We start from the raw sequence: 23,436 nt of genomic DNA on the forward strand, positions 1-23,436 counted from the left end.
GCTAGCTGTTACTAAGTTCTGTCTGGTGGGAGAATCACCACAGAGGCAGCAGTATTTGAAATTTGAAAGAAGTTAAAATGGTGATAGCCCCCATCTGTCCTAGGGAAGGACCAAAAACCAGGACATGCCAGCCACCAGCCCCCACTGGGGGCATCTCTTACTGATCACTGTGTCTTTTGAGATTTGTTCAGTAGACTTTTATGGCAGCAGACAGGAAAGCTTGCAACATGGGAAGTAGTGTTGTTACACAAACTAAATGGAATTTGTATAATCCTGACTCATCTTTGGTAGGTGGGGGTGAATCAGATGTCCTTTTTCCAGCAGGAGGTGCCAAGGACCGGCATGGAAAGTATGAGTGCTTGAAAGACTCCCTGGCCATGCCGGCCACAAACCAGCAAGGCGCCTTGACTTTAACTTTGTTTTCATTGTAGGAAGATCATCACAGGCAGCTTGGAATCAGGAACCACAGACAGGCTGAGCTGCTGCTGCCACCCTCATCTGCGAGGACAGCATTTCCTGAAGTAAACAGAGGAAAAGTGGCAGAAATATCACTCTTGGGTTCCTCCTTCTTTTATTATATGGTTATTTCATTTTCCAGAGAAAGCTCTGGAAAGGCAGAAGTGCAAGCACAGCTGAGCTGCTGCTGGTCCCAAGCGCCTGTGTGCCCGTTCCTGCAGAGGGGCATCACCCCTTGTGTCACACAGCACCATCCCTAGCGCTCCTCTCCCCAGCTGCCCAGGTGGCAGCCCCGAGGGACCAGCTGGAAGCCCACCAAGCTGTGTGATTTGGGATGGATTTCTCAAGCTCATTGACACCCAAAGCTATGCAGTGTCTCCCACTTCCTAAGGCCCTCCCAAAGTAAGGGTGCAGCTGTGCCTGTTGTGTCTGTTTTCACAGACACAGAAAACACTTGGGTTCTGGAATACAGTGTCTTCTCTCACTTCTTGGTCTCCTCTTCCAAGAAAGAAGTGCCTGGAGCACACAGATGATGTCTGGCCCTGCTCACGCCTGTAAGTCATGGCAGCATTTGTCACACCTTGCAGGACCACATACGTAAACTGCTGGCAGTTTATGTCTTCTGCTTCACTGCTTAAAGTGATGTATTGAGTAGTTTGGTGGGATATATACTCAGCTATACCAGGATTTTCTGAGAAAATTGTATTATATAACATTTAGGACAAAATGTAAGTTTTACAGCAACACTTGCTCTCTTTGTTGGTTTGCAGGATCACTGCATGGGTATCACTCATCTCCCATCCCCTGTTCAGGTTCAGCGCTCTCCTTTTGCTGGGTAAATGCACGGAACACGCAGCACAGGAGCTGTTGATGGCACCATCTGCAAAAGCCTAATGGCTCATTCATTAAGCAGTGGGAACCAGCACCGCCACAGTCTAATCAGATATTGTATGATGAATAATTCAGAAATAATCCTCGTATACTTGAATAAATATAAGGAAGAGGAAGGAAAAAGCCCCATACATATGGCACGTTAAGGGAACAAAACAGGCATTCTTCAATGTGCCAGGCTGCTGAGCTCTGCGGTACTGATGTTAATCACGCAGGTGGCTAATTCCTGATGAGGAACTGACTGAGGGGTTCTGGCCCAGCACTTGGAACGTGTTCGTAAGTGGAAAAGAGAACAGTGTCACGGAAAATCCAAAAATCCGTCAGCCTCACCTTCTGCAATATGCCTGTGGTTGTGTTGTCTTGTGTGAGCAGCTGGGGGACTGAGTTTGGGAGGTCTGGCCTGAGGCTGTGCTCCTTGTGCTGCTGGAAAGATGGCTGAGATCAGGTGTGTGCTGTCCCTCAGCAGCTCCTGCCTGCGCATCCTGAGCTGCTGCTCTGGCTAAAGTACTGGTGTGGTGCACTCAGCACTGAGTGCCCAGTGCTCAGGGAGCCTGAGGGTGGTAGATGCTGTCTAAATGGAGTATACAGACATAAAGTATTAGGCTACATAATTTTTCACCAGAGCCTGTAGTGACAGGGCAAGGGATGACAGTCTTAAATTGACAGAGGGCAGGATTAGACTGGAAATAAGGAAGAATTTCTTCCCTGTCAGGGGAGTGAGGTACTGGCAGATTGCCCAGAGGAGCTGTGGCTGCCCTGCCTCTGGGGAGGAGTCAATTTTCTGCAGCTGCTCCTCTGGGAGTAGGCAGTTTCTCCAAAAACAGTATTCCTATGCAGAAGAAATGCCTTCTCAGCTTTTGACAATCATCAAGTCATACAAGTTTTTCTATTTCATATTTCCTATTTCATATCTAGAAATGCTTGGGCTTGAAGGCAGGCTTTTGCCAACAGATGTAACCCTGTGACAGTGCTTTCAGCTGAATGCCTTGAACACCAGTGTCACTGCTTGGCAACTTGAGGATGAGCCAGCAAGTGCTGCAGGCATATGGCCTGTGTACCAGGCCTGCTGCATGCGCAACACTGAGTCTCATATATATGCAGATTTTGAGCAGAGCCCTTTTTTTCCCACTGGGAATACACTTCATACTATAGTTCATATGTAGGTGAGTGCCTGAGGTGTGTGTGTTCTGCTCTTGCCTGTTCAGAGGAGCTGGGACTCTCAGCATGGTACAGCACAGTGTTACCTCATACCTCATACATGTGGAAAAACTGAGGTACTGACTGCAACTCCTCACAAACAGAACTGTTTTAAGCCCATGATCCTCACTAACCAACTCTGACTTCTTTGGATAATGCTTCGTTTGCTCTGATTTGTTAACAGCCAGAGAAAAAGGTATAATTAAGCCCTGACAAATCTTCTTGGCTTTGTATTATATCTAAATCAGCATCTCTTTTAAAGATGATTAAAAATGGGAGTCTCTTGTTGTTCAAGACATTGCAGTATTTGGGCCTTTACAGTATTTAACACCTTGAGAGTCATTAGGGTTTCTCACTCTTCATGCTACTTGGGCATTGCAAATGTTTACTCTGTATTTAAAGATTCTCCGCTTGCAGATAGATAGCATGAGTTGCCAACTTCCATGAACGCATTCTTTAAATCTGGGGGAAACTGCCTGTTGTGGAGATGTTCCTCAGCTCTCAGTGTTTGTAGACTTCTCCCTACCAAAGTTCTTCATCTGATCTCCTATGAGATCACCTTCTTTTAATAAAACTTGTAATTTTAAAAAGCAACCCTGGGGGTTTTAGTCCAAAATTTAATAGAAGATATATTTTAATAACCAGGAAAGGAAAATGATTTTTTTTCCCCCAAGAAAATACCTGGAGATTAGTGATAGGAGCATCTGAGAAGGGGAAGTTTAACTGTAAGCTGGTTTTTAAATACTGAATATTTAAATATATGTGGCTAAAGGAAAGTACCACTGCATTCTAACCAGTGATAAAAATACATGTATTCTAAAACAAGAAATACAAGCTTCTGCTCTGCTTTTGTTGATCACGTTAAAAGAAATTTTATGGTGAAAAAAGCAATGGAATTAACAAACACTAAGAAGCAATTTGCCAGAAGTTGTAAAGCTATTACTCTGAAAACAAACTTGGGGTTGGAAATATGGAATCTGTATTTTACCCTTCTTGCTTTAAGTTAAGCATGTTTTGCTAGCTAGAAGGAAAATGCTCTCTTTTTGACCACCCCAAAAGTAGGAAGGACAAAACAGGCAGTATTTATTCTGACATTAAAAAAAAATCAAATGTAAATTGACTTCAGTTTTTATTGTGTCAACCCACCTGCAAAATCTTCTCTGGTCCCAGCACATCTTTAAAGTGCAGAAGCTCTGTTTGATGCAGTTAAAATTGATCCCTGAACAGAAGGCATGAAATGAATACATCACTGTTCAGAGTTCTGAATTTCAGGAGCCTTAAAATCCTTAGAAGTTAAATAATTAAGACGTTATTAATTGCACTCAAGTTCAGCATTCACTGTAGCATCAAAGTGTTCTGAGTTGGCAGCACTCCTTGCTGACTGCTCAGAAGGAACAGTGGGCCGCACTGGAGGCATTTCTTCAGGAAAAGAAAAGGAGGGGCTCAAGGTTCCCAGAGAAAGACGTACGAGTTATGGGACTCTGCAGGTGTTAGCACAGGGGACCAGGAGATCCCATCTCAGAGCTGGAGTCCAGCTGGAAGCATCCACTGGTGATAGTTCCATGGGTTGGGAAGGAGATTGTCCATGCGAGAACAGCAGGACTGGGGACTTTGAACCTGGCTGCTGCAAAGCCAAGGGATAAAACAGGATAACTTAATGAGAATTTCTTCCACCACAGGTCCTAAGGATTATGTGGCAGAGAGTCTGGGAGAGTGATCAGGACCTCTGGTCTAAGACTTCAGAGCCAAGACATAAGGTCAACATGCCAAAAACTCCCAATGCAGAAGTGACTGCAGGGACACTCGTGGTGCTGAACCTCTTTTTTTGTGTGCTTGGATTAAAAAAACACTGGACAAGTGCTATCAGCCTGGCATGATTTGTAAAATATACTTTAAATTCTCTTCATTTTATGTATTTTAAGTCAAATAGTTAGGGTGGCAGACTTTTTCTCCTATGGGAGTTGTCAAGGACACCTGGCTGGAAGGAAAACAAGTAGATTTGTGTGAAAGGCAGCACACACAAGGACCTTTGTGCCATGTGCAAACTGTGAAATCTACTAACGTTTCAGATATTAATACCGGAGTAGTAGTAGGAGCTGCCATCTTCTTTATGCTATTATGCAAGCCAACCACAGAAATTCAATGTAAGTAAAGAGAGTGTAGTTTTCACGTCTTTAATCAAATCAGTTTACTGGTGAATTGGGAAGAAATAGGGTGTTTTAATTATAATGGCCTAATTCTACAAGTCACTTGCAGGATGAACCCAAGGCTTCTGCAAGCTGAATTGCATGGCCCTTCTTGAACGTTAAAACTAGTGCACAAATCCACTTTTATATAATCCTAAAATGGATTTATTATATTCAAATTCAGTAGAACCCGTGTTCTGCTGCTGTTTTGGTTAATTGGAATAAGTCAGAATTTTTATGTGGAGGCGGGATTGGAGCAGCCAAGGTATGGCGCGATGGGTAATTTCCTGCCCTACCGATAGCTGCGGGCACAGCTTCTGGGGCAGCTTCCCAGGAGGAGCTGTGCTTGTGCAGAACGCCTTTGGGACTCTGCTGCCTTCCTAACAGGCTCGTAAGAGAGGTTAATACACCAGCAGTATTTTATCTAGAATATTTAGTATACTGTATGTTCATAGCGTAAATTTGAGACGGGTCTTATGTATTTAAAACCATTAGTATGCTTCAATAAAGCGATTCGCGTGCAAAACTCTACATTCTGAAAATGGTGCTGCACGGTGGTAACAGAGAGAGGGCGGGATCTCGTCCTGCCGTTCCTAGCAATGGCGATACCGCCAGGATGCTGCGCGGCCAACAAAGGCGGCCGGTCAGAGGCAGCGCACGGGCCGCAGGCGCTGTGCAGGCGGGCCCGAGAGTGCCCGGCTAACGCGGTGCGGAAGGAGAGGCAGCATCGCCCCGGGACACGGTTCCCGGCCGCGCCCCAGGATCTGGGGGGTGACCCCGGCCGGGCCCGGGCGCAGCGGCCGCAGCGCCGGCGGAGGGGCTGAACCGCCAGAGCTGGCAGCGTGTGGCTCCTCCCGTCCTTTGTTGGCCTGCAACCGGAGCAGCGGCCGCGGGCTCTTCCCCCGGCTGCCCTTCGAGGCCTGAGGCGCTCGGGCACGGGGAGAGCCCGGCGGGCCCCGGGCAGCGTCTCCCACAGCACGCGGGTTCGGCGCGGGGGAGATCGGCCCCGGCGGCCGGCGCGGTTCTGCCCGCCGGCACCGCTCGGAAACCCCCCCCGAGCTGTCCGGGCGGCGGGAGGCCGCGACCCGGCCCCGGCCCCGCGGCGCTCGGCGGCCCGGCAGCCTCCCCGCCCCCGGCACTCTCCAGGGAGCCGTTCCACACGGAATCACACGGGAGCGTCTCCCCATCTGTGCCGCCGAGCACCCCCACCCCCACCGCCCAGCCCCGCAGCCTCCTGCCATTATGTTCCTCCGACGCGGGGCCGGGCCGCGCCGCGGGCCGTAGCCTTGCCCGAGCCCGCCGGCTCCGGCCGCAGCAGGTGTGTCGCATGGGGACCGGAGGTTGCATGCTATGGGGTCGCTTCCTCCCGGCCCGGCGGCGGCCGGGGCCCCGGGAGCACCCGTGCAGGGATTGCCCAGGCTGGCGGCTCCGAGCCGGGCGGGGGCGGATCGTTCTCCCCGCCGCCGAAGGGGCCACGGCCTCTCCTCCCCGGCCGTCCCCAGGGTTCGCAAGGCCCGCTCGGACAGAGCCAATTCGGGCCGGGAGCGCGCAGACCTGCGGGGAGGTGCCCGGGGCCGCGGCAGCCCGGAGGAGGGAGCGGCCCCCCGGACCGAGGGGCCGAGGGAGGGCCGGCCGCGGTTGCGGCCGCAACAGCCTGTGTCGGGAAGACGGGCCGAGGCAGCGGAAGAACATGGTGGTTCTCCCCAGAACGGGGTGGGGATGAGGGATGCGAAGAAGGTGTCTCCGCAGGGAGGGGTGCAGGGTTGTGCCCGAGACCTCTATTCAGTTGCAGGTGCAGCCAGGGGCAGAGGGGCTTTGCCGGGGTCGCCCACCCACCCGGAGGGAGCCCTGCAGAGCAGCATCTCCCGCAGCCTCCGAGAGGAGGGGGTTTCAGCGCGTAGGCGGAGGTGGTTACTGGTGTTCCCAGAGCAAGGGTGAGTAGCCAAGAGGAGCGGGGTGGCTGCTGTCTCGGTCTGGGTGCCTGTCAGCCATGCAGGAGGAAGGCCCTTGCGTGGCCGAGGTGAAGGGGAGCGGGCAGGAGCAGAGCGGCCACGGGCACAGGTGGGTGCAGACCCCCGTAGCGGCGTGGGCACCGCAAGGGGCTGAGACCCTGGGCAGGCATCGCCTGAGAGGCGCAGGGCCGGGCAGGCGGTCGGTCCGCACAATCTCTGCAGGGTGGGAGCTGCGCAGAGCCTGACCGGGCCTCCCCAGCCGGCGGGTGCAAGCCGGGGGGGCTGCCCAGCCGTGGGGCTGTAGCTCGCTGCTTCTCAAGGCCTCCAGCATAGTCGAATAGCAAAAAGGGGAAAAAAAAAAAAAAATCAGTGTAGCAGCCAAGTCGGTGCTGCGAGGAGGGGGCGAAGGAACTATTTTGTAGGCATCTTACTGCTGCGGAAATGGATTTATTGAGGGGAGGGAGGTGCATTTGTGGGTACACTATAGTAATGCTGCTCAGAGCACAGAAAATGCCACTCGGGCGGCCCCAGATGGAACGAGGAGTGGGGAGGGCAGATGGGAGAAGCCCTTGATCGGGCACCCCATGGCCATGGGCATGAGGGGGCATATGTGACGTGTGTAGTAGCCACCCCTCATCTGGGGGAGCAGAGGGGCAGCAGCCCGGGTTAGCAGCCTGTCTCCCAGGGCTGTGGCCGAGCCTGCCTGGTGCTGCAAGAGAGATCCTATGAGGATTTTTATTGCGGTCTCTTTGTTAGCTACAGACAGGCACGCACACACAGCTCTCAGCCAGGTTGTGGGAGGTAAGTGGGGGAGGCGAGCAAGGGAGCGTGTGGGGGGCTCTGGGGAGCAGGGGCCGGGTGGGCCGGGCAAGAGGGGAGCCGGGGCACAGGGCTGTGCCGGCCCCACGCCACACAAAAACCAGCCTCTGCGATTTTCAGGGTCTTGTTGGCAACTCAGCGAGGGTTGCCATAGCTTTTTATGTAGGGTGACCAGAACCGGCTGGAACTGGTTTGAGGCAGATCAGCTCCTGAACACAATGCAGTCACTGAGCTACTACACTGGGATAGCTTCCTCCCTTCATGGCAGCCAAAAGCAGAGGAGCTTGCAGAAAGATACCATCCCAAAACAGTATGTGAATGCACACTTTAGACACACAGCACTGGTATGTGGCTAACGTAGTCATAAAGGGTTCTGTATGTAAATGTACATATTTGCAGTAACTGAGATTACTTTGGCTTTTTGTGCCTTTTTATGCTTAAGGAATGGGCAAGAGCTGAGATTTATGACCCTTACTAAAATATTTTTGCTTTGCAAGGGTGGGACACTGGTTACGCAGTCTATTTTAAAATTAAACTAAATAAAATGGATTGAATTATTTGTAATTGTAGATATGCTTGTGACTGAGGATGCTTTGCATGCTGTTTTATTTACAGGGTGCTGTCTTGTGGTTTGCTTCCTTAGGAAACATTAATTGGGGGGGAGTTACTGTGCCTTTCTCTAAGGCCAGAAGGAAACAATATTGTTGTAGAATTGTGCATAAAAGCATTGAAAAGATGCTGTAAGGCATACTCGTTTTCCCTTTTTTTTCCTTGTAGGCCTATTGATTGGGGCTGCCTTTAACCCTTTGGTGTTTGCAGAGGTAATGCGGCTGTGGCAGTAACTGAGCACTGGCTAACAAAATCCCTCAAAGGTCAAGGTTCACGAGGTGAGACGTGGTGGTTTGGGCTGAATAGAACAATAGCGTAGAGTTACATCCTGATTGCACACTTGGCACATTAGGAAAGAGACAATTGTTTAAGTGTTAATGAAGAAATGCTATTAAGGTCCTCCAGTTTTAAAAGGATTAAAGCTATTATTTGTAAAGACTTTCTGATATCTTGGCTAAATACAATATTTTCATTGAAATATATCCAGATAAACTTTTTTTTCCACAATGCAGTGATACGGAATAGGCCTCTGAAGGGCAATCGTGAATTGCCGACCAGTTGTGGCAGGGAGCTGTTCTGTGCTGTATTAAGAGTCTCACACATGCAGAATTTGCTGTCTGATTATTTACACGTTGTTGTTTGGCCACATCTCAGTGACCCAATACTTGGTTTTTAATTAAGCTCTTCAGTGTTAAACATGCACTTAATATTGCCTACAGAGAAAAAAGCTGTGCAAAAGAAATAGTATGGATGGCTTTTCTTAAACTTCTGTAAGCAGGGGAGGATTTTGCAGCAGCCAAGTGGAAAAAGATGTATTTTGGGGGGCTGGATGGAGCTCCCGTGGTGTGAATTATAATACTGTGCATAGGAAACTGGATGGTCAGTGCAGCAACTGCAGAGGGGTGGCTGCTTTTAACTCAAAGCAATGGATAATGGATAGAATTTTTAGTTCTTCTTTCTCAACTAGAAAATACAAAATGTGTACTTAGATTTGAGCTGACGTTTTTATCTTATAGTGAAATCTGAAGGATTCAGAGAGGGAGAGGGACCGAGAGAAGGAAGCAGGAATGAATCCAGCAAAAGGAAGAACAAAGGCTGTTAGAGCTTGCACAGTGGATCACTAAACATTTTGCCTGGGGGATTCTTTTGCTAGAACTGTTACTTCCTATAACAGGAAATCAGCAACTCTAGAATCCTAACCAGTGTGATTTTTTTAAAAATCTTCCCAGTCCTGGCTGTGTTAGCTGGTTTGGTAACCTACAGTCAAGATAATATGGAGGCAGAACATTGGAAATACTCTGTTGTGGTGTGAAATGTGGGTCCTTTCCTCTGTGCTCAGCAGAACAGACAGTCCTAAAAGCCTTGAGAGGTTGTGGATACTGGGTAAGTTGTGTGCTGGCTGCTGAGGCAGGGTGACAATACAAGGGAACCTTTTTGTTTCTGACTGCAGTAGATTACGTAAGGCACTGAGCTATTAATTGTAGAAAAGTGAAAATAGCATGCTAACATTTGGCCTGAAATTCTGGGTTTGTGAGCTTTACTGCAGCTGCAATGTGTTGTTTTTCAGGTTTGATAGAGCAGTGAATAGCTTGTGGCAGAGCAAAATGCCTGACAGATCACTGTGCTGATTTCTGCTCCTGTTCTTCAGCATTGGGATGCAGGCGGTCTGTATTTGACTATAGACGTCTGTAGCAGAATGATGCTTGCAAACAGGAATTCTTGTTGCATGATAGGAATAGGATCTCTTCCTCATGAGGATGCATGTTCTTTTTCAAGTGTAAGCTAAAATTCATATATTACACAGCAGCATCTTTTGGGATTTTTCTTCCTTCTGCCAGAATAGTAGGCAGCTTTAAAATTTTAAGTTCTTAGGTTGTGACAAAATGCCTTGAATCTGTTTTGATTGGGTTTTTGAATGCTACCTATATTATGAATTTTTATTTTTAGCGAAGGAGATTTTGAATTTGCAGGGATTTTTGGTGGCTGTAAGATGAGAAAACTGAATAGATGGAGTCTGCAGTGTTCTTGGTGAGTTATCTTTTTTCAGTCTAGTAATATCTGTAAACGCTCTTCATCAGGAGATTTGGATTGTGCACGCAGGCCAGCTTTCCAGCAGCAAATGCTAATGCTGGAGGGCCGGTCTTCTGTATCAGCACCCAGGATCTCATTTTGCATTGGCCTCAGTTATTTGATCTTCAGAATGAGAGTAAGGATTTATCACATTCCAAGTCCCTTTGGAATGAATTGACTAACTGCTGTTTTCCTAGCCATATGCCTATGTGTTAAAATACAAATATGCAGCAGAGTGCCAGGAATATATGTTCAGAAAAACCCAAACTTGACCCTAATGTTCTTGGGCCTGCTTGTTGCCCTGATGGGCCCTGTCTGGGAGAGCTCCCTGAGAGCCTACAGCTGCTCATGGCTGTGCTTGGGCCACGATTGTCGTCCACTTCAAAAAAAGTACCTTAAAGGAAAGAGGTGGGAAGCTTGCGCCATTTAGAATGTAATTACAGTCTGCATTAGTTTGGGAATCTCAACATTCTCTTCATTGTTGTTGTGCATCCGAATTATTCATGTGGTACTGCCCCAGCCTATTTTGCATATAGAAGTACAAAATTAAGCCATGATTGTAATTAATTCCTAAGTAGACTAGAAAAAGAATGGTATGTAGATTTCCCTGCTTTTCAGGAATTCATCTCTGTTTTAGGAGGGATTTGGGAAGTAGGTGGACCCAAACCCTGGCCTGTATCTCTTGATAAGTACAGGCGGTTTTCATGTGGCCAGCTGTAGCTGGGGATGGCCTGTTGAGCCCCATGTTGTGCTTAAGGAGATTCCTTGCTCATGTGTTGAAACATCCCTGTTCTTTTTACCAGCCAAAGGCTGATTGTCCCAAACTTTGAACCAGCTGCGTGTGGTTCTCTTCAAACTGTGCTAGCAGTGGTTCAGACTCCAGAAGATTCCCCTCCTCTCTCCCGTCTTTCTCATACCCAAAGAGAACCTGAGTTACGCAGTTCAAAGACTGATGTGTTGGACTACAGGATGAGGCTCCTAAGGAGTCATAAACTACAAGTAGCATTATTTTGGCTGTCAGAATGGTGGATTAAGTCTTTTACTCATTGAGTCTTGAGCATGGAAGCAAATTGGATTTTCCCCTTTTTTGAAGGCAGGTGGATATGGTGTATAACATAGAAGAAGTAGGTTCTTGGGATAAATTTTAACTGTAAAACACCCCATACTTCACAAAGATATTTACAATAGGACTATCCTGACCTTTCTGATGCTGTGGGTGCTAAATGGATGCTAAATAAGACTGTTATCCTAAGAAATCAAAAATTCTTAGGGTAAGAATTACTTTGCATATTACAAAAGGAATTTCCGTGATTTGTGGAACTGGGTGTTTGTCTGGGTTTTGCAACAGTAGCAGGTCATGGGACCTTTGATAGTGAAAAGGAACTTGTTCATTATGTATATGAGCATGAGAGCCATTGCTGACTGTGGTTGAAGTGGCCTCTTGCACATCCCACTTGCCTGCTGAGTATGTCAAACCAGGCAAGGCTGTGATTGGAGATGTGGTTCCCATTTCCTGAAGAAGGTTTTGTGGTTAGATTAGCATATTGCTTTGTCTGTCTTTACAACGCTTGGCTCTCAGAGCAAATGACTGGAAGTGTAAGTCAGTCATAATTACTAATAACCAATGAACTGCTCATAATCTGTGTATTAAGATGAAGTTTGTCTAATATTAGGATATATGTCACTGTAATTTTGATTGAATCCCTTATGTCTTCTCTACCTGATGAAATTTCTTGTCACAACAATACAGAAACCAAAACCCAAAAAAGTATGGTTTTATGCTGGTTAGGCTGGTATTGCTCCCTGTGTAGGCATTTTCTTTCAGAGCTTGATGTTACTTAGGCATCATTGCTCTTGTTTGGAAGTGGAGTAATTGTTCCAGATTACTGGAATTTTGCTCTGGAATAGTGTGTCTGCCCAGGAATCAGTAGAAGTAACAGACTAATTCCTATATGTGGCTATAACAGAACCAAGACACTGCCATGTGCCAGACCCTGAAAAGAGGTCTTTCTCTCAGTGTTCTCATTTCACAAAACTGGACAGAATGCTGGTGGTTTTGGAAGAACATGCAAAAGAAATCATCTCCATCCTACAGGGTGCGCAGTCCTCAAATGTATGTAGGACAAAGAGCAAACAAGAGTTTAGGGCAGGTAAAGGAATGCAGTCACAAGAACGTGAATGCCATAGGTAGAGGAAGATTAAATTTGGTGGTTTTCCTATTTCCTTTGATAACAAATGGATTTGCTGCTGAGGGGACTGAAGCTGAGTAATTGTCTGAACAAAAGCAAGGAGTTAGATATTTAGGTGGGATTTGAAGACAAAGGGTAGGAATTCAGTAAGGCAGAAAAGATGGTCTGGTCCAGTTAAAGCAATTATATAAAGCTGTTAGACTTGTGGTTTAGCTATTTGGAAGATCTGGATGAACAGGAAGGTGAGTGTCAAGGAGGGAATTGGTTGGTTCTTCAAAGGTTAAGGATTAAATAAAAGAGTAAAAATTGAGTATGTAAGAGCATGCTTGTGATCCATAAATTATAGAAGACTTAATGCATAGAAAATATTAATTGGAAAAGTATTGGGAAGGGACGAGGATTATTTGCCATTTCTGGAAAGCTTGAAGCTGTTCTTGTACCTGATAAACAAAGATTAGGGGTCTGAGCAGTTTAGAGATAGGACCTAGCTGGGAGCTTCCAGGTTATTCTATTTCCTTGTCTTCATTAGGCTGTTGAACTTCCCCAGAACAGTTCTGATTGGAGTGTTTACAATTGCTTGGCCTTACCCAGAAAAGCACCTTTTAATCTCAGCAACAGCTTCTAGACAGTTTGGTCTTTTTGTGAAGAATGCTGGCCTAATCTGCAGGTGTCCTGAAGCCAGAGCTACAAGATAAATCTGACTTTAAAAGTAAGAAAAAATGTGTATGTTTCTCTGGTGTGTCCCCCCATCTCAGCAGAGAACAAGAAAGGTTAGGTTTGTTTTCCTTCCTATGGCTAGAGTCATTCCACCTGGAACAGGTACAGATAGAGGGGTTGAGGAGGAGTGATAACAATTCCATGCAGTAAAACAAAGTCAGTTCTTCAGAAGCAGCTGTTTACTTCTAAGTCCTGCTTGTCTTGCTTGCTGCTTCTGCTATCAGAAGAGAGTTCTCATGGTCTGGGTCTTGTTTTGACATAATTCCCCAAGTGCATGCTTCACTGAAATGTGGTATCAGGTGAACTGGAGTAAAAGGCTGACTGGGAAAAGCAAGGCAGTGGAACAGACAAGGAGTGCCTTGCTTTGGCTAAAATCTGTGCCATGATCTTCATTCTGTTAATAGGAAATATTTGAAGAGATGTGTTTCCAAAGAAACAACAACATAGGAAGTCATGCACACATGCTTTGGGAGAGCATGAGCACAAATAAACCACCGCTGGTTCACCCCCAGAACTTACTTTCAGTAGGATGCTGACACACAGGTACTGGGGTGGGTGTTGTGACTGAAGAGATTCAGGGAAACCATGTACTAAGGGTATATGAAGAATCTGTTATTTTAAGTTTTTAAAACTCGTTATCTTCCCCAAAGTTCTCTCAACCACCATCAGAAAAGCAGAAGCCAGAAGCATTTCACCTCACTGCTTTGTGACTCCCTAGCTGTGTAATTCTATTGGCCATATGCAGATTTTTTCCTTGTTACTTTTATAATTGAATGATAAGTAAGCAAAGTAATGCTTGAATTTTTAAATAAAGTGGTTTTCTGTATAACTTTTCTCAAGCATTCTCAGAGCACTTTTCAAAGAAATTCCAGTTCTTGGAAAGTCATGTTTTCCTGGGGAACCAGGAGCTTGCCTTATTTCCTCTTCTGAAGTATTTGCAGGCATCATGTTGGCCCAGAGAAGGAATAGGCTCACAGCTTGTCTGGCAGCCAAGGTGTCAGTTGATTTTGACAGTGGATAAAAGGCGGAGTTTTATCCTTAAAGGAAAGAGTTACTAAAAGGTTTGTGGAGGAAAAAAAAAAAAAAAAAAAAAAAAGGGGGAGGAATAGGGCTACAGAGTCCTGGCAGTTGTGGTGGAAACATAGTTTATATACTGAATCTTAAGATGAATGCCCTAGAATATTGAGGAAGAGATTAATGGCCGGGCTAGACCTCCTCTTCCTTGTGTATCACAACTGATCATGTTTGTCTCCCTTTTTGTTTAACTTTGATTGCTTGAAAAGTTAGAAGAATGAGAGAAGTTCTTGATAAGGGCAGCAGTATTTCTCAGTAGAGGACAGCTGTGTCTCCTCTGCTGGGCCATTGTGATCTTAAACATACTTGGAGGAATTAAGTGTGTAAGCAGGCCTTCATTCATTGTTATGGGTAAATGTTAATTAAACTCCAGGATATGTAATTAGAGGACGTTTCAGACTAGGGAGACTATCTAGCTCTTTTTGAGTGTATGCAACAACTGTAAAAAGGCACCTATGGACAGATGTACAACCAGAATGCAACTAATTAGTATCCCAGATTATGAGAAACTGTGTCAAAGCTTTCTGTCAGTTTACATGGATTTGATATGCTTTGGTATCTGCAGTCTTTTCCATTTAATCCTCATAGAAACTTGCTTTGTGATTTTGATTCTATGCACGCATCTACTTTTTTATTAAAGAGTTTGTTAGACAAAGGGCCCAAAACCATTAAGTGAACTGTGTAAACAAATTTCCAAACCCTTCTATATTTATTTGCAGCTGTCTAATGAAATAGCTGTGTCTATTCCAGTATCCTTTAAAAATTTTCCTCTGAAAATTTCCTATGAAAGTTGCCTTCTCATAGCCCACAGTGACTTCCAGGTAGTCAGTGTTGATGAATACCTAAGTCTTACAGATGTTTATTACTTTATACGTCATTATTTTCAAGAAGACTCCTCAGATTAATTGTGCAACTGTTAAGGAAAGTCACGACTTAAGAGAAATTACAAGTGCCTCATGTTATTTTTATGCATGTCCAGGTATTTTGCAGTCTGGGTGGGTGAGGATAGGAGTGAGTGTAGGAGAGGGAAGAGGAAGAAGGTCCCTGCAGTTTGGGCCCAGAATAAAATTGCCAGGTTACTATCTGTGGAGTTTATAAATTACTATAGTTCTTGGTGTGATAATTCAACTGTTCAGCTGGACACTGTTCTGTAATCCATAATCTCTGAAAACATTACTTCAGAAGTGAAATAACACTTCTTTGCATGGCAGATGATGTGAACAAGTGCTTGTTTTGTATAAGACTGGGCTACTAGAGCCTAAAGTGATGACTTTCTGCTTATTTTACAGATTTGCTTACAATCAAATACATGGCCATGGGGGATATGAAGACCCCAGATTTTGATGACCTTCTTGCAGCCTTTGACATACCAGACATGGTAGATCCCAAAGCAGCTATTGAATCTGGACATGATGACCACGAAAGCCACATAAAACAAAATGCTCACGCAGATGAAGACTCCCATGTCCCATCATCATCTGATGTTGGGGTGAGCGTCATTGTGAAAAACGTGCGTACTATTGATTCTTCCGAAGGTCTAGATAAGGATGGCCACCATTCCACAGGCAATAGCTTGCACAATGGCTTTCTAACATCAGCAGCTCTTGAGAGTTACACTAAAGATGAAGGGAAATCACTTAAAGATGATGGGTCAGCTTCTGAAACTACACTGAAGGATTCAGCTTTTAACCAGTTCAGCCCAATATCAAGTGCAGAAGAATTTGATGATGATGAGAGAATTGAGGTGGATGACCCCCCGGATAAAGAGGAGATACGTGCAAATTTCAGAGCAAATGTCTTGGCAGGATCTCTGTCGCAGCAGGAATATGACAAACTAAAGGCACTTGGAGGGGAGAACTTAATTAAATCTGGAATCACTGTTTCAAGTAGTATAGATAAAAATAAAGCTGGTAAACGAGAGACAGAGACAAGCTCCGTGAATTTAGGTGTCTATGAGCCTTTTAAAACTCGAAAAACAGAGGACAAGTTACTAAAAGACAATTCTGAGAAGCTTCTTGAAAACAGGGTACTTGATGGAAAACTGAGTACTGAAAAATGTGACACAAATCTTGCCAGCATTTCCCAGTCCAAAGCGAAGTCATCAGCAAAGCTTTCGTCCTGCATTGCTGCAATCGCAGCACTGAGTGCTAAAAAGGCAGCTACAGATAGCAGTAAGGATTTACAGTCTAATTCAGGAGAGTCTTCTCCATTACCAAAAGACACGAGTGAAAGTCCCCGGGCTATTGAAAAATCTCCGGAGTCTCAGAGTCTCATTGATGGTGCTAAGAAGCCATCTGTCAAACCGCCCGATAGTCCCAGAAGTGTCTCAAGTGAGAATAGTAGCAAAGGGTCTCCATCTTCTCCCGCAGGGTCAACACCAGCAATTCCTAAGGTTCGCATAAAAACCATCAAGACTTCTTCTGGGGAGATCAAGAGAACTGTTACTAGAGTGTTGCCAGAAGTTGATTTGGACTCTGGTAAAAAGCCGGAGCAGAGTGCTTCCCTGGTAACCTCCATGACATCTCTCCTGTCCTCACCGACTTCCGCTGCCGTTCTCTCCTCTCCTCCCAGAGCTCCTCTGCAGTCCTCTGTTGTCACCAATGCAGTTGGATCTGCTGAACTTGCCCCCAAACAGGTGACTATCAAACCCGTGGCTACTGCCTTCCTGCCCGTTTCGGCAGTGAAAACTGCAGGTTCTCAAGTGATCAATCTGAAGTTGGCTAACAACACCACAGTGAAAGCCACTGTCATCTCTGCTGCGTCCGTACAGAGCGCCAGCAGCGCCATTATCAAAGCTGCCAACGCCATCCAGCAGCAGACGGTTGTGGTGCCAGCATCAAGCCTTGCCAGTGCCAAACTTGTGCCAAAGACAGTCCATCTTGCCAACCTTAACCTTTTGCCTCAGGGTGCTCAAACCACCTCTGAACTGCGCCAAGTGCTAACAAAACCCCAGCAGCAAATCAAGCAGGCAATAATTTCTGCAGCCGCCTCCCAGCCTTCGAAAAAAGTGTCTCGAGTGCAGGTGGTGTCATCTCTACAGAGCTCTGTAGTGGAAGCATTCAATAAGGTGCTGAGCAGTGTCAATCCCGTACCGGTTTACATCCCAAACCTTAGCCCCCCTGCTAATGCCGGAATCACGCTACCAACACGAGGTTACAAGTGTTTGGAGTGTGGCGACTCGTTTGCTCTCGAGAAGAGCCTGACCCAGCATTATGACAGGAGGAGTGTGCGAATTGAAGTGACTTGTAATCATTGTACAAAGAATTTAGTTTTCTACAATAAATGTAGTCTCCTGTCCCACGCCCGTGGGCACAAGGAGAAAGGCGTCGTGATGCAGTGTTCTCACCTGATCCTAAAACCAGTCCCAGCAGATCAAATGATAGCATCTCCTTCCAGCAATACTGCTGCAGCCATGCTCCAGAGCGCAGGGGGAGCTGGCACGCACTCCGTAACAAAGATCCAGACTGGCTTAACTGGGACAGTGATCTCGGCCCCTGCGAGCTCTCCTGTCATTCCAGCTATGCCGCTAGACGAAGATCCATCAAAACTCTGTAGACATAGTCTAAAGTGTTTGGAGTGCAATGAAGTTTTCCAAGATGAGACATCTCTTGCAACTCATTTCCAGCAGGCCGCAGACACAAGTGGACAAGTAGAGTATCCTATGTTTACATTCCAATGTTTCATCTATAAGCCTAGGAGACTTTGGATATGTTTTTACTTTCATTTAGCTGTTAATTATCTGAACCTCTGTGATTAAAATGATAAATGAAAACCACAGAAAGTCTTGCAAGCACTTACATAGTGAATGTCAACACTTTTTAAATAAGACTTAGAATCTTTTTAGGCCCTGAAGTCTGAAATTGATACTGTATATTTTTGCTAAAGTTTAGCATTAGCTTTCTCACAGCTGAACATGATAATACAGAAAATAATCGTGGGTATTACTAATAATATGTTAATGTTTCTTTCTGTGCTTTGGAATTTGACTAGCCTGTGGAATCCACTTAATTGGCACCCTCATTAACAGCCTGTCTATTCAACCTGAATGATAGCTTTAAGTGATTCATTCTAGATTGGTCTTCAGGTTTTAGAGTTTTCACCAAGTGCCCTAAGTGAGCGAGGCATTCCCCTCACGTGCAGGGAGGGACCCAGGCAGTGACAAATGGCACACTGCCTACTGACAGGAATGCTGCTGTTTGCCTCAGCTCTTCCTCAGAAAGTGCAAAGTGCTGTTCTCACTTGCACGTCTTCCTTTCTATGTGATCATTGCTTTAGTTGGTTGGGTTTCTTTTCCACTTACAAATGCTAACGAGTTCAACATAAAAACCATTTAAAAATTATTTACTAATGTATGTGGGCTGACCTGAAAGAAATACGTCATTCAATAAAACTTAATATTAATCAGTGTGCGATGTATTTTATAATCCTGGCAGAGTGAAGGTGGTTAATTAAATTATATGGTTGGATCTCTGTTGGGGTGTGCCAATTAAAAGGGATTCTGGTGTGTTTCAAAGCATTCAGGTGAGCTCCATGCTCCAGCTTCTTGCTGCGGGGTAAGCTGAAAACCTGCAAGCATGCTCAAGACAGGAATGTCCCAGGAGTCTTCCTGGGAATCACACAACAGTGGACAGGCTAAAGGTTTTTAAGTCCTGCAGTTAGGAAAGAAATGCACTCATCCTAGGAGCACAGGCAGGTTCCTGTCGGGATATATTTGCTACAGGTAGGACCTGATCTGTACCACGAAGCAGCTCCACTGCACCTACCACTACAGGTAGTAATGCAAAGAGATTTGCACGTGGAAATAACCTCGATTATGTGGCTCTGCCTTAGCTCCTCCCTTTAACTGGCTAGCAGAGTTAGACTGAAATTACCTGGATTCCAAGTGGAATGCCATGCAAGGGAATTTCTGTTTGTAAGATACTACAAGTGTGCATACCTAAGGGAGCCTCCTTCAGCAGAACATGTCCATCCATAGATGTTGCTGCAGTTCTGAACAGGATCTAATGGCTGACCATTGGAGTATATTCTGCACCAGCTCGGCCTACTTAATACTTAGGGTGTTTAGCTAACTGATTTGCTGATGTTTATCAGTTGTAGATAGATTTTTTTTTCCCATAATAAGCCCATTAGGTAACATTCCATCTAAGATCCAGTACACCTTGCAAAAACCAGGTGGTTTTGGTACTGGAAAAGCAAGCAACTAAGAAGGTGACAAGACAAAGCAATTGGATGAGGGACAGAGAATAGTTTGGGAGAATGAGGCTAAAATAGAAATTGAAAAAGAAAGAACAAAGATAAAGTGATGTTCTCACTTTCAGGGTATGAGGATTTTAGTCTTTATGGCCAAGTAAACTAAACCTTTTGCCCTTCCCTTTCTCCCTCTGTCTGGTGCTTTTGCCCTGTTGCTGCTGAGTTTGCTCTCTGTACAAGTCCTTTAGATACTGTTTATCCTGGTAATTTACTAAAGGAAAGCAATTGTGATGTTCACAGAATGTCAAAATGCAGCTGCAGGGAGGTGGAGAGAGAAGTATGGGTTCCCAGGTACTGCTATTCAAGGAGGGAAGCTGCTGGAGCTGCAGGAGCAGCTGGCATTGCCTGCTGCCTGTCAGGGTGTTTGTGTCTCCTCATGGAAACCTGCTCTGCTGAGCTGCAGGTTTAAAAAAACGGTGCAAAGCACTGGAGGAAAAGAAGCTATTACCATGTTCCTCTGTTTGAAAAGAACACTTAATAAATGTAGTTTTAAATGTTCTTTGTTGAAATATCCTTTTAAATCTTAATTAGCCATTTTTGTAGTCCTTTTCATATGTCAAGCAGCCACTCTTTTATGTTGAGTTTGGTTGCATCCTGTAAGGGTAGTGTTTCCTGGAGAAAGGCTCTGTATAGGCATTTATTACTAAGTATGTTGCTGCTTTTCATTAGATGTTACCTCTTGAGAAGCTTGGATGACAAATACTCTGACTTGTTTTCCTTCTTAGTGCTTGGCACTGTCTTTTTGCTGTAAAACTGCCATTATTGTGGGGGGAAGAAGACAGGGAAGTTAGATGAGATTGATGTTTTTTCTTTGGAAGGAAGGAAGAAAGAATAAAAATAAACACTTAGATTTTGCAAACAAGTAATAGGAAAAAAGGTCATTTGCAGCTTACTATTCTTTCTAGTGTCCCATCTAATTGCTCCTGAAATGGAAAATATATAGTTTTGTGTTTCCAATGAGTAAGTAGCTGCTTGTATACTCCTGTTATGAAGGTAGAATGTTTTGTTTAAAATAAGCAATGGTAGAACAATCTTATCAATGAAAATACATTCACTATAAAGTTGTTACCTTTCTGTAATGTTTTATTGCCATTAATATTCCTGTTAAAGGAATATTAACCTAAAGGAATATTCCTGCTAAAGGAGTATTAACCCTGACTCACTGACAGGTTTTCTGGCTGAATAAAACCCTCATCTACGTGCTGGGGGGGAAAAGGTAGCAAATCTGAGCTAATGAATGTTAGTATTTCTCTTAGTTATAGATAGGAGTATATAGCTCCCATGGAAACTACTTAGCTTATTTCCCTTCATACTCAGCGTATGTGTGTATCTTTATTTTCCACCTCCACCATTTTTCCTTCTAACCCTTTTTTTTTTCTGAAACTTTGACTTTAAATGCAGGCAGGTGATGATTTTCACAAACTGTGTTTTATTTTGGTGTGGGTTGGAATGAGAGAACTGGAAGTTAATGCCACCTTAAGCCCAAAATAAAATGGTAAGCAAACGTGCTGAATGTCAGAATTTCACAGTAGATGCTTCTTGTTCTACTGTAATCAGTTACAATTAAACATTTTCTGTACTCATTGAAATAGCAGAGCAGGGGCCTTAACTGAGAGTATTATTGGCATGTTGGGTTAGCAAACAAGTCTGGCAGCTTGCTGCAAAATCAGGAAGATCTCTGAGCTGGGGCTGGAATGTTGTGTGGCTCTTCTGTGGTATCGCATCCCAGTTTCCTTCAGAAGTCCTGCAAGCCAAAGGCTTTGGAAGGACTGTGAAACCTCCACATGTTTCTGTTACTGGAATAAGAAGTTCTGGTTTGCTGTTTTCTTATGTAATCAAATAATGCTCCAGATTCTCCAGTATTGTATTACAGCACGTTAATACATGAATAGCCAAAGAGAGATTTGGGGAATGGTACTGAGCCCAGTAAATGTGGCACTTACTGCTGGTCAGAGGTTATTGCCTTTATCTGAACTTAAGACAAAGTTAACACCCCAAAACAATTCTGGTCAGCCTGAGGCTGTGAGTCCCCCACTTTTGGGCACTCTTTGGTCAATTAAGGCCAAGTATTTGGCATTTCAAAGTAGATATTTCTGTGTGTCTCAATATAGCCTTGCTGCGTCCCAAAGGCTCTAAGCAGGTGCCAGTTTGAAATCCCTGTAGACAGCTGAACTCAGGCAGAGGCTTGCAGGAGAGCAGTACATCTACCCATGCTGAACGCTACTGTAGTGGGCTGGCAGGAATGCCAGTGGAATCTGCATTGCAGTGATGGCATGTTTTCTTTGCTTAACATGCTGTATATTTAATGGTTTGCATTTTGCCATCTTGCTGCGTCAGGACATTGGAAAACTCTGTTTGTATGGAGACTGTGCTCAAACACGCCAGGCCACAGTGCTCCCAGAGTGTTTATTTCAGGATTTCTTCATGCGTATGTTATTAAACAATTTATAATGCAGATCTGGAGATCTTTTTTTGGTCAATATTCTCACAGAGTTTACATCACTACATATGCCAGACTCTTAGAACATTCCTTAAAATGTGCAAATACGTGTTCAAAAACATACTGATGTCATGAAGGAGTCTTGGGTTTGATTTTAAATCTTTGCAAGTCACTGGTGAGGTTCACAAGCCCCAAGCCATAAGAGACAGTAGCAATAATTTGATTCTGGAGTTGTTTGTAGGCCCCTTGCACTATTAAGGTAATCTGGGAAGGCACCCGAGTAATATTTCTGTAAAGCATGTGTATCTCCCGTGGTCAGTGGTGTAGGAAGGAGCTTTGTAGCCCAGAATGCCAGTCAGTCAGTCTGGCTACCAGCACTTGCCAGCTCTGTCAGCAGGGCTTGTGTTTGTACTTGCCTACTGCATTGGGTCCCATCCCAGTTATGAAATTTAACCTTTATTTGCTGTATTGCAGTGTTTGACACAAGACGTTATGTAGAGCTGAACCAAACCTTTTGTCTCATCTATTCTGGTTTATCATTTAGAAGACATGCAATATCTGCCAGATGCTGCTTCCTAACCAGTGCAGTTTTGCATCACACCAGAGAATTCATCAGCATAAATCTCCATACACGTGTCCTGAATGTGGAGCAATCTGCAGATCTGTCCACTTCCAGACCCATGTCACTAAGAACTGCCTGCATTATACCCGAAGAGTTGGTTTTCGGTCAGTATAATGATTCCTTTTGCTGTCAATTTATGTATAATTCATGGTTTTTAAAGTGGTTTTCCATTTTCATAAGCACTGTTTGGACAATACCAGCTTCATGGGTTTAAGATTGTCATGGCAATAGTACTATTAGTACTGAAATTTTGGAATAAATACATTAGGATTCTGCTTTGTTTTGGGCATCCACTTTTGTATATGATTAAATCAGAATATTATCTGGTGTAACACATATTCAGGACTTCACAGTTTATAAAGTCTAGAGAATTCAGATGCATTATCTTAATTGCAGGTTTTCAAAACCTTCTTGAGTTTTTTCAAAACATTGAATTTTAGATTGTTCTTTCTGGTAGAACAGTCGTTGTCAGTACTTCCAGAATGTTGATATGTTGATGGGTATACTGCACCTGTCTGGTTTTTCTCTTTTCTGTGGCAAGTCAAGATTCCTTGACTTTATCACTTTACATCACTTGGAAATTGCCTTTCTCAAACAATCTTGTCTTTTGGTTCTCCTTTGTTACTCTTCAGTTTCCCTTTGACTTTTACATTTCCATGTAATGGCAACTCACTGAGAAAATGGGGAGCAAAGGCATTTCATAGAAATGTTTAGTTTTGAAAGATTGAAAAAATGCTTTCTGTTAGCATTTTCCGTGCACTTGAATGGCAGGCAGCACAGCAAGAGATCAGAAGAGCCACCTGTACCTCGAGCTTTGCTTAGCACTCCAAAAACACGTACCCTTCACCCTGTCTGCCTGGAAAAAGGCCATTCTAAATCTTACAGTGGGTAGCTACTTCCACCCTTAAGGTGCCACAGTTAATTTTCCAGGATGGCTGTGCAATTGTCCCCTAAGGGAAGAAAG

At 44.7% G+C, this 23,436-nt stretch overlaps 1 protein-coding gene and 1 long non-coding RNA gene across 2 annotated transcripts in view; one reads left to right on the top strand and one right to left on the bottom strand.

Moving 5' to 3' along the window:
- Positions 1-3,649: 3,649 nt before the first annotated feature.
- Positions 3,650-6,048, bottom strand: LOC137467521 (uncharacterized). The gene is made up of 2 exons (XR_010995544.1): positions 5,263-6,048; positions 3,650-4,168 (listed from the first exon to the last, which is right to left on the bottom strand). It is a non-coding gene; the product is annotated as an uncharacterized lncRNA (long non-coding RNA).
- Positions 6,049-6,054: 6 nt separating this feature from the next.
- Positions 6,055-23,436, top strand: part of LOC137467519 (zinc finger protein 532-like) — a 32,570-nt gene continuing 15,188 nt past the window's right edge. The window contains 4 exon segments of the mRNA XM_068178998.1: positions 6,055-6,545; positions 6,547-6,664; positions 15,450-17,809; positions 22,395-22,576. Of these exon segments, the coding sequence (XP_068035099.1) occupies positions 6,081-6,545; positions 6,547-6,664; positions 15,450-17,809; positions 22,395-22,576 (3,125 nt within the window). The 5' untranslated portion in view covers positions 6,055-6,080.

This window comes from Anomalospiza imberbis, unplaced genomic scaffold, assembly GCF_031753505.1.
Source record: "Anomalospiza imberbis isolate Cuckoo-Finch-1a 21T00152 unplaced genomic scaffold, ASM3175350v1 scaffold_66, whole genome shotgun sequence".
Classification (NCBI taxonomy): domain Eukaryota; kingdom Metazoa; phylum Chordata; class Aves; order Passeriformes; family Viduidae; genus Anomalospiza; species Anomalospiza imberbis.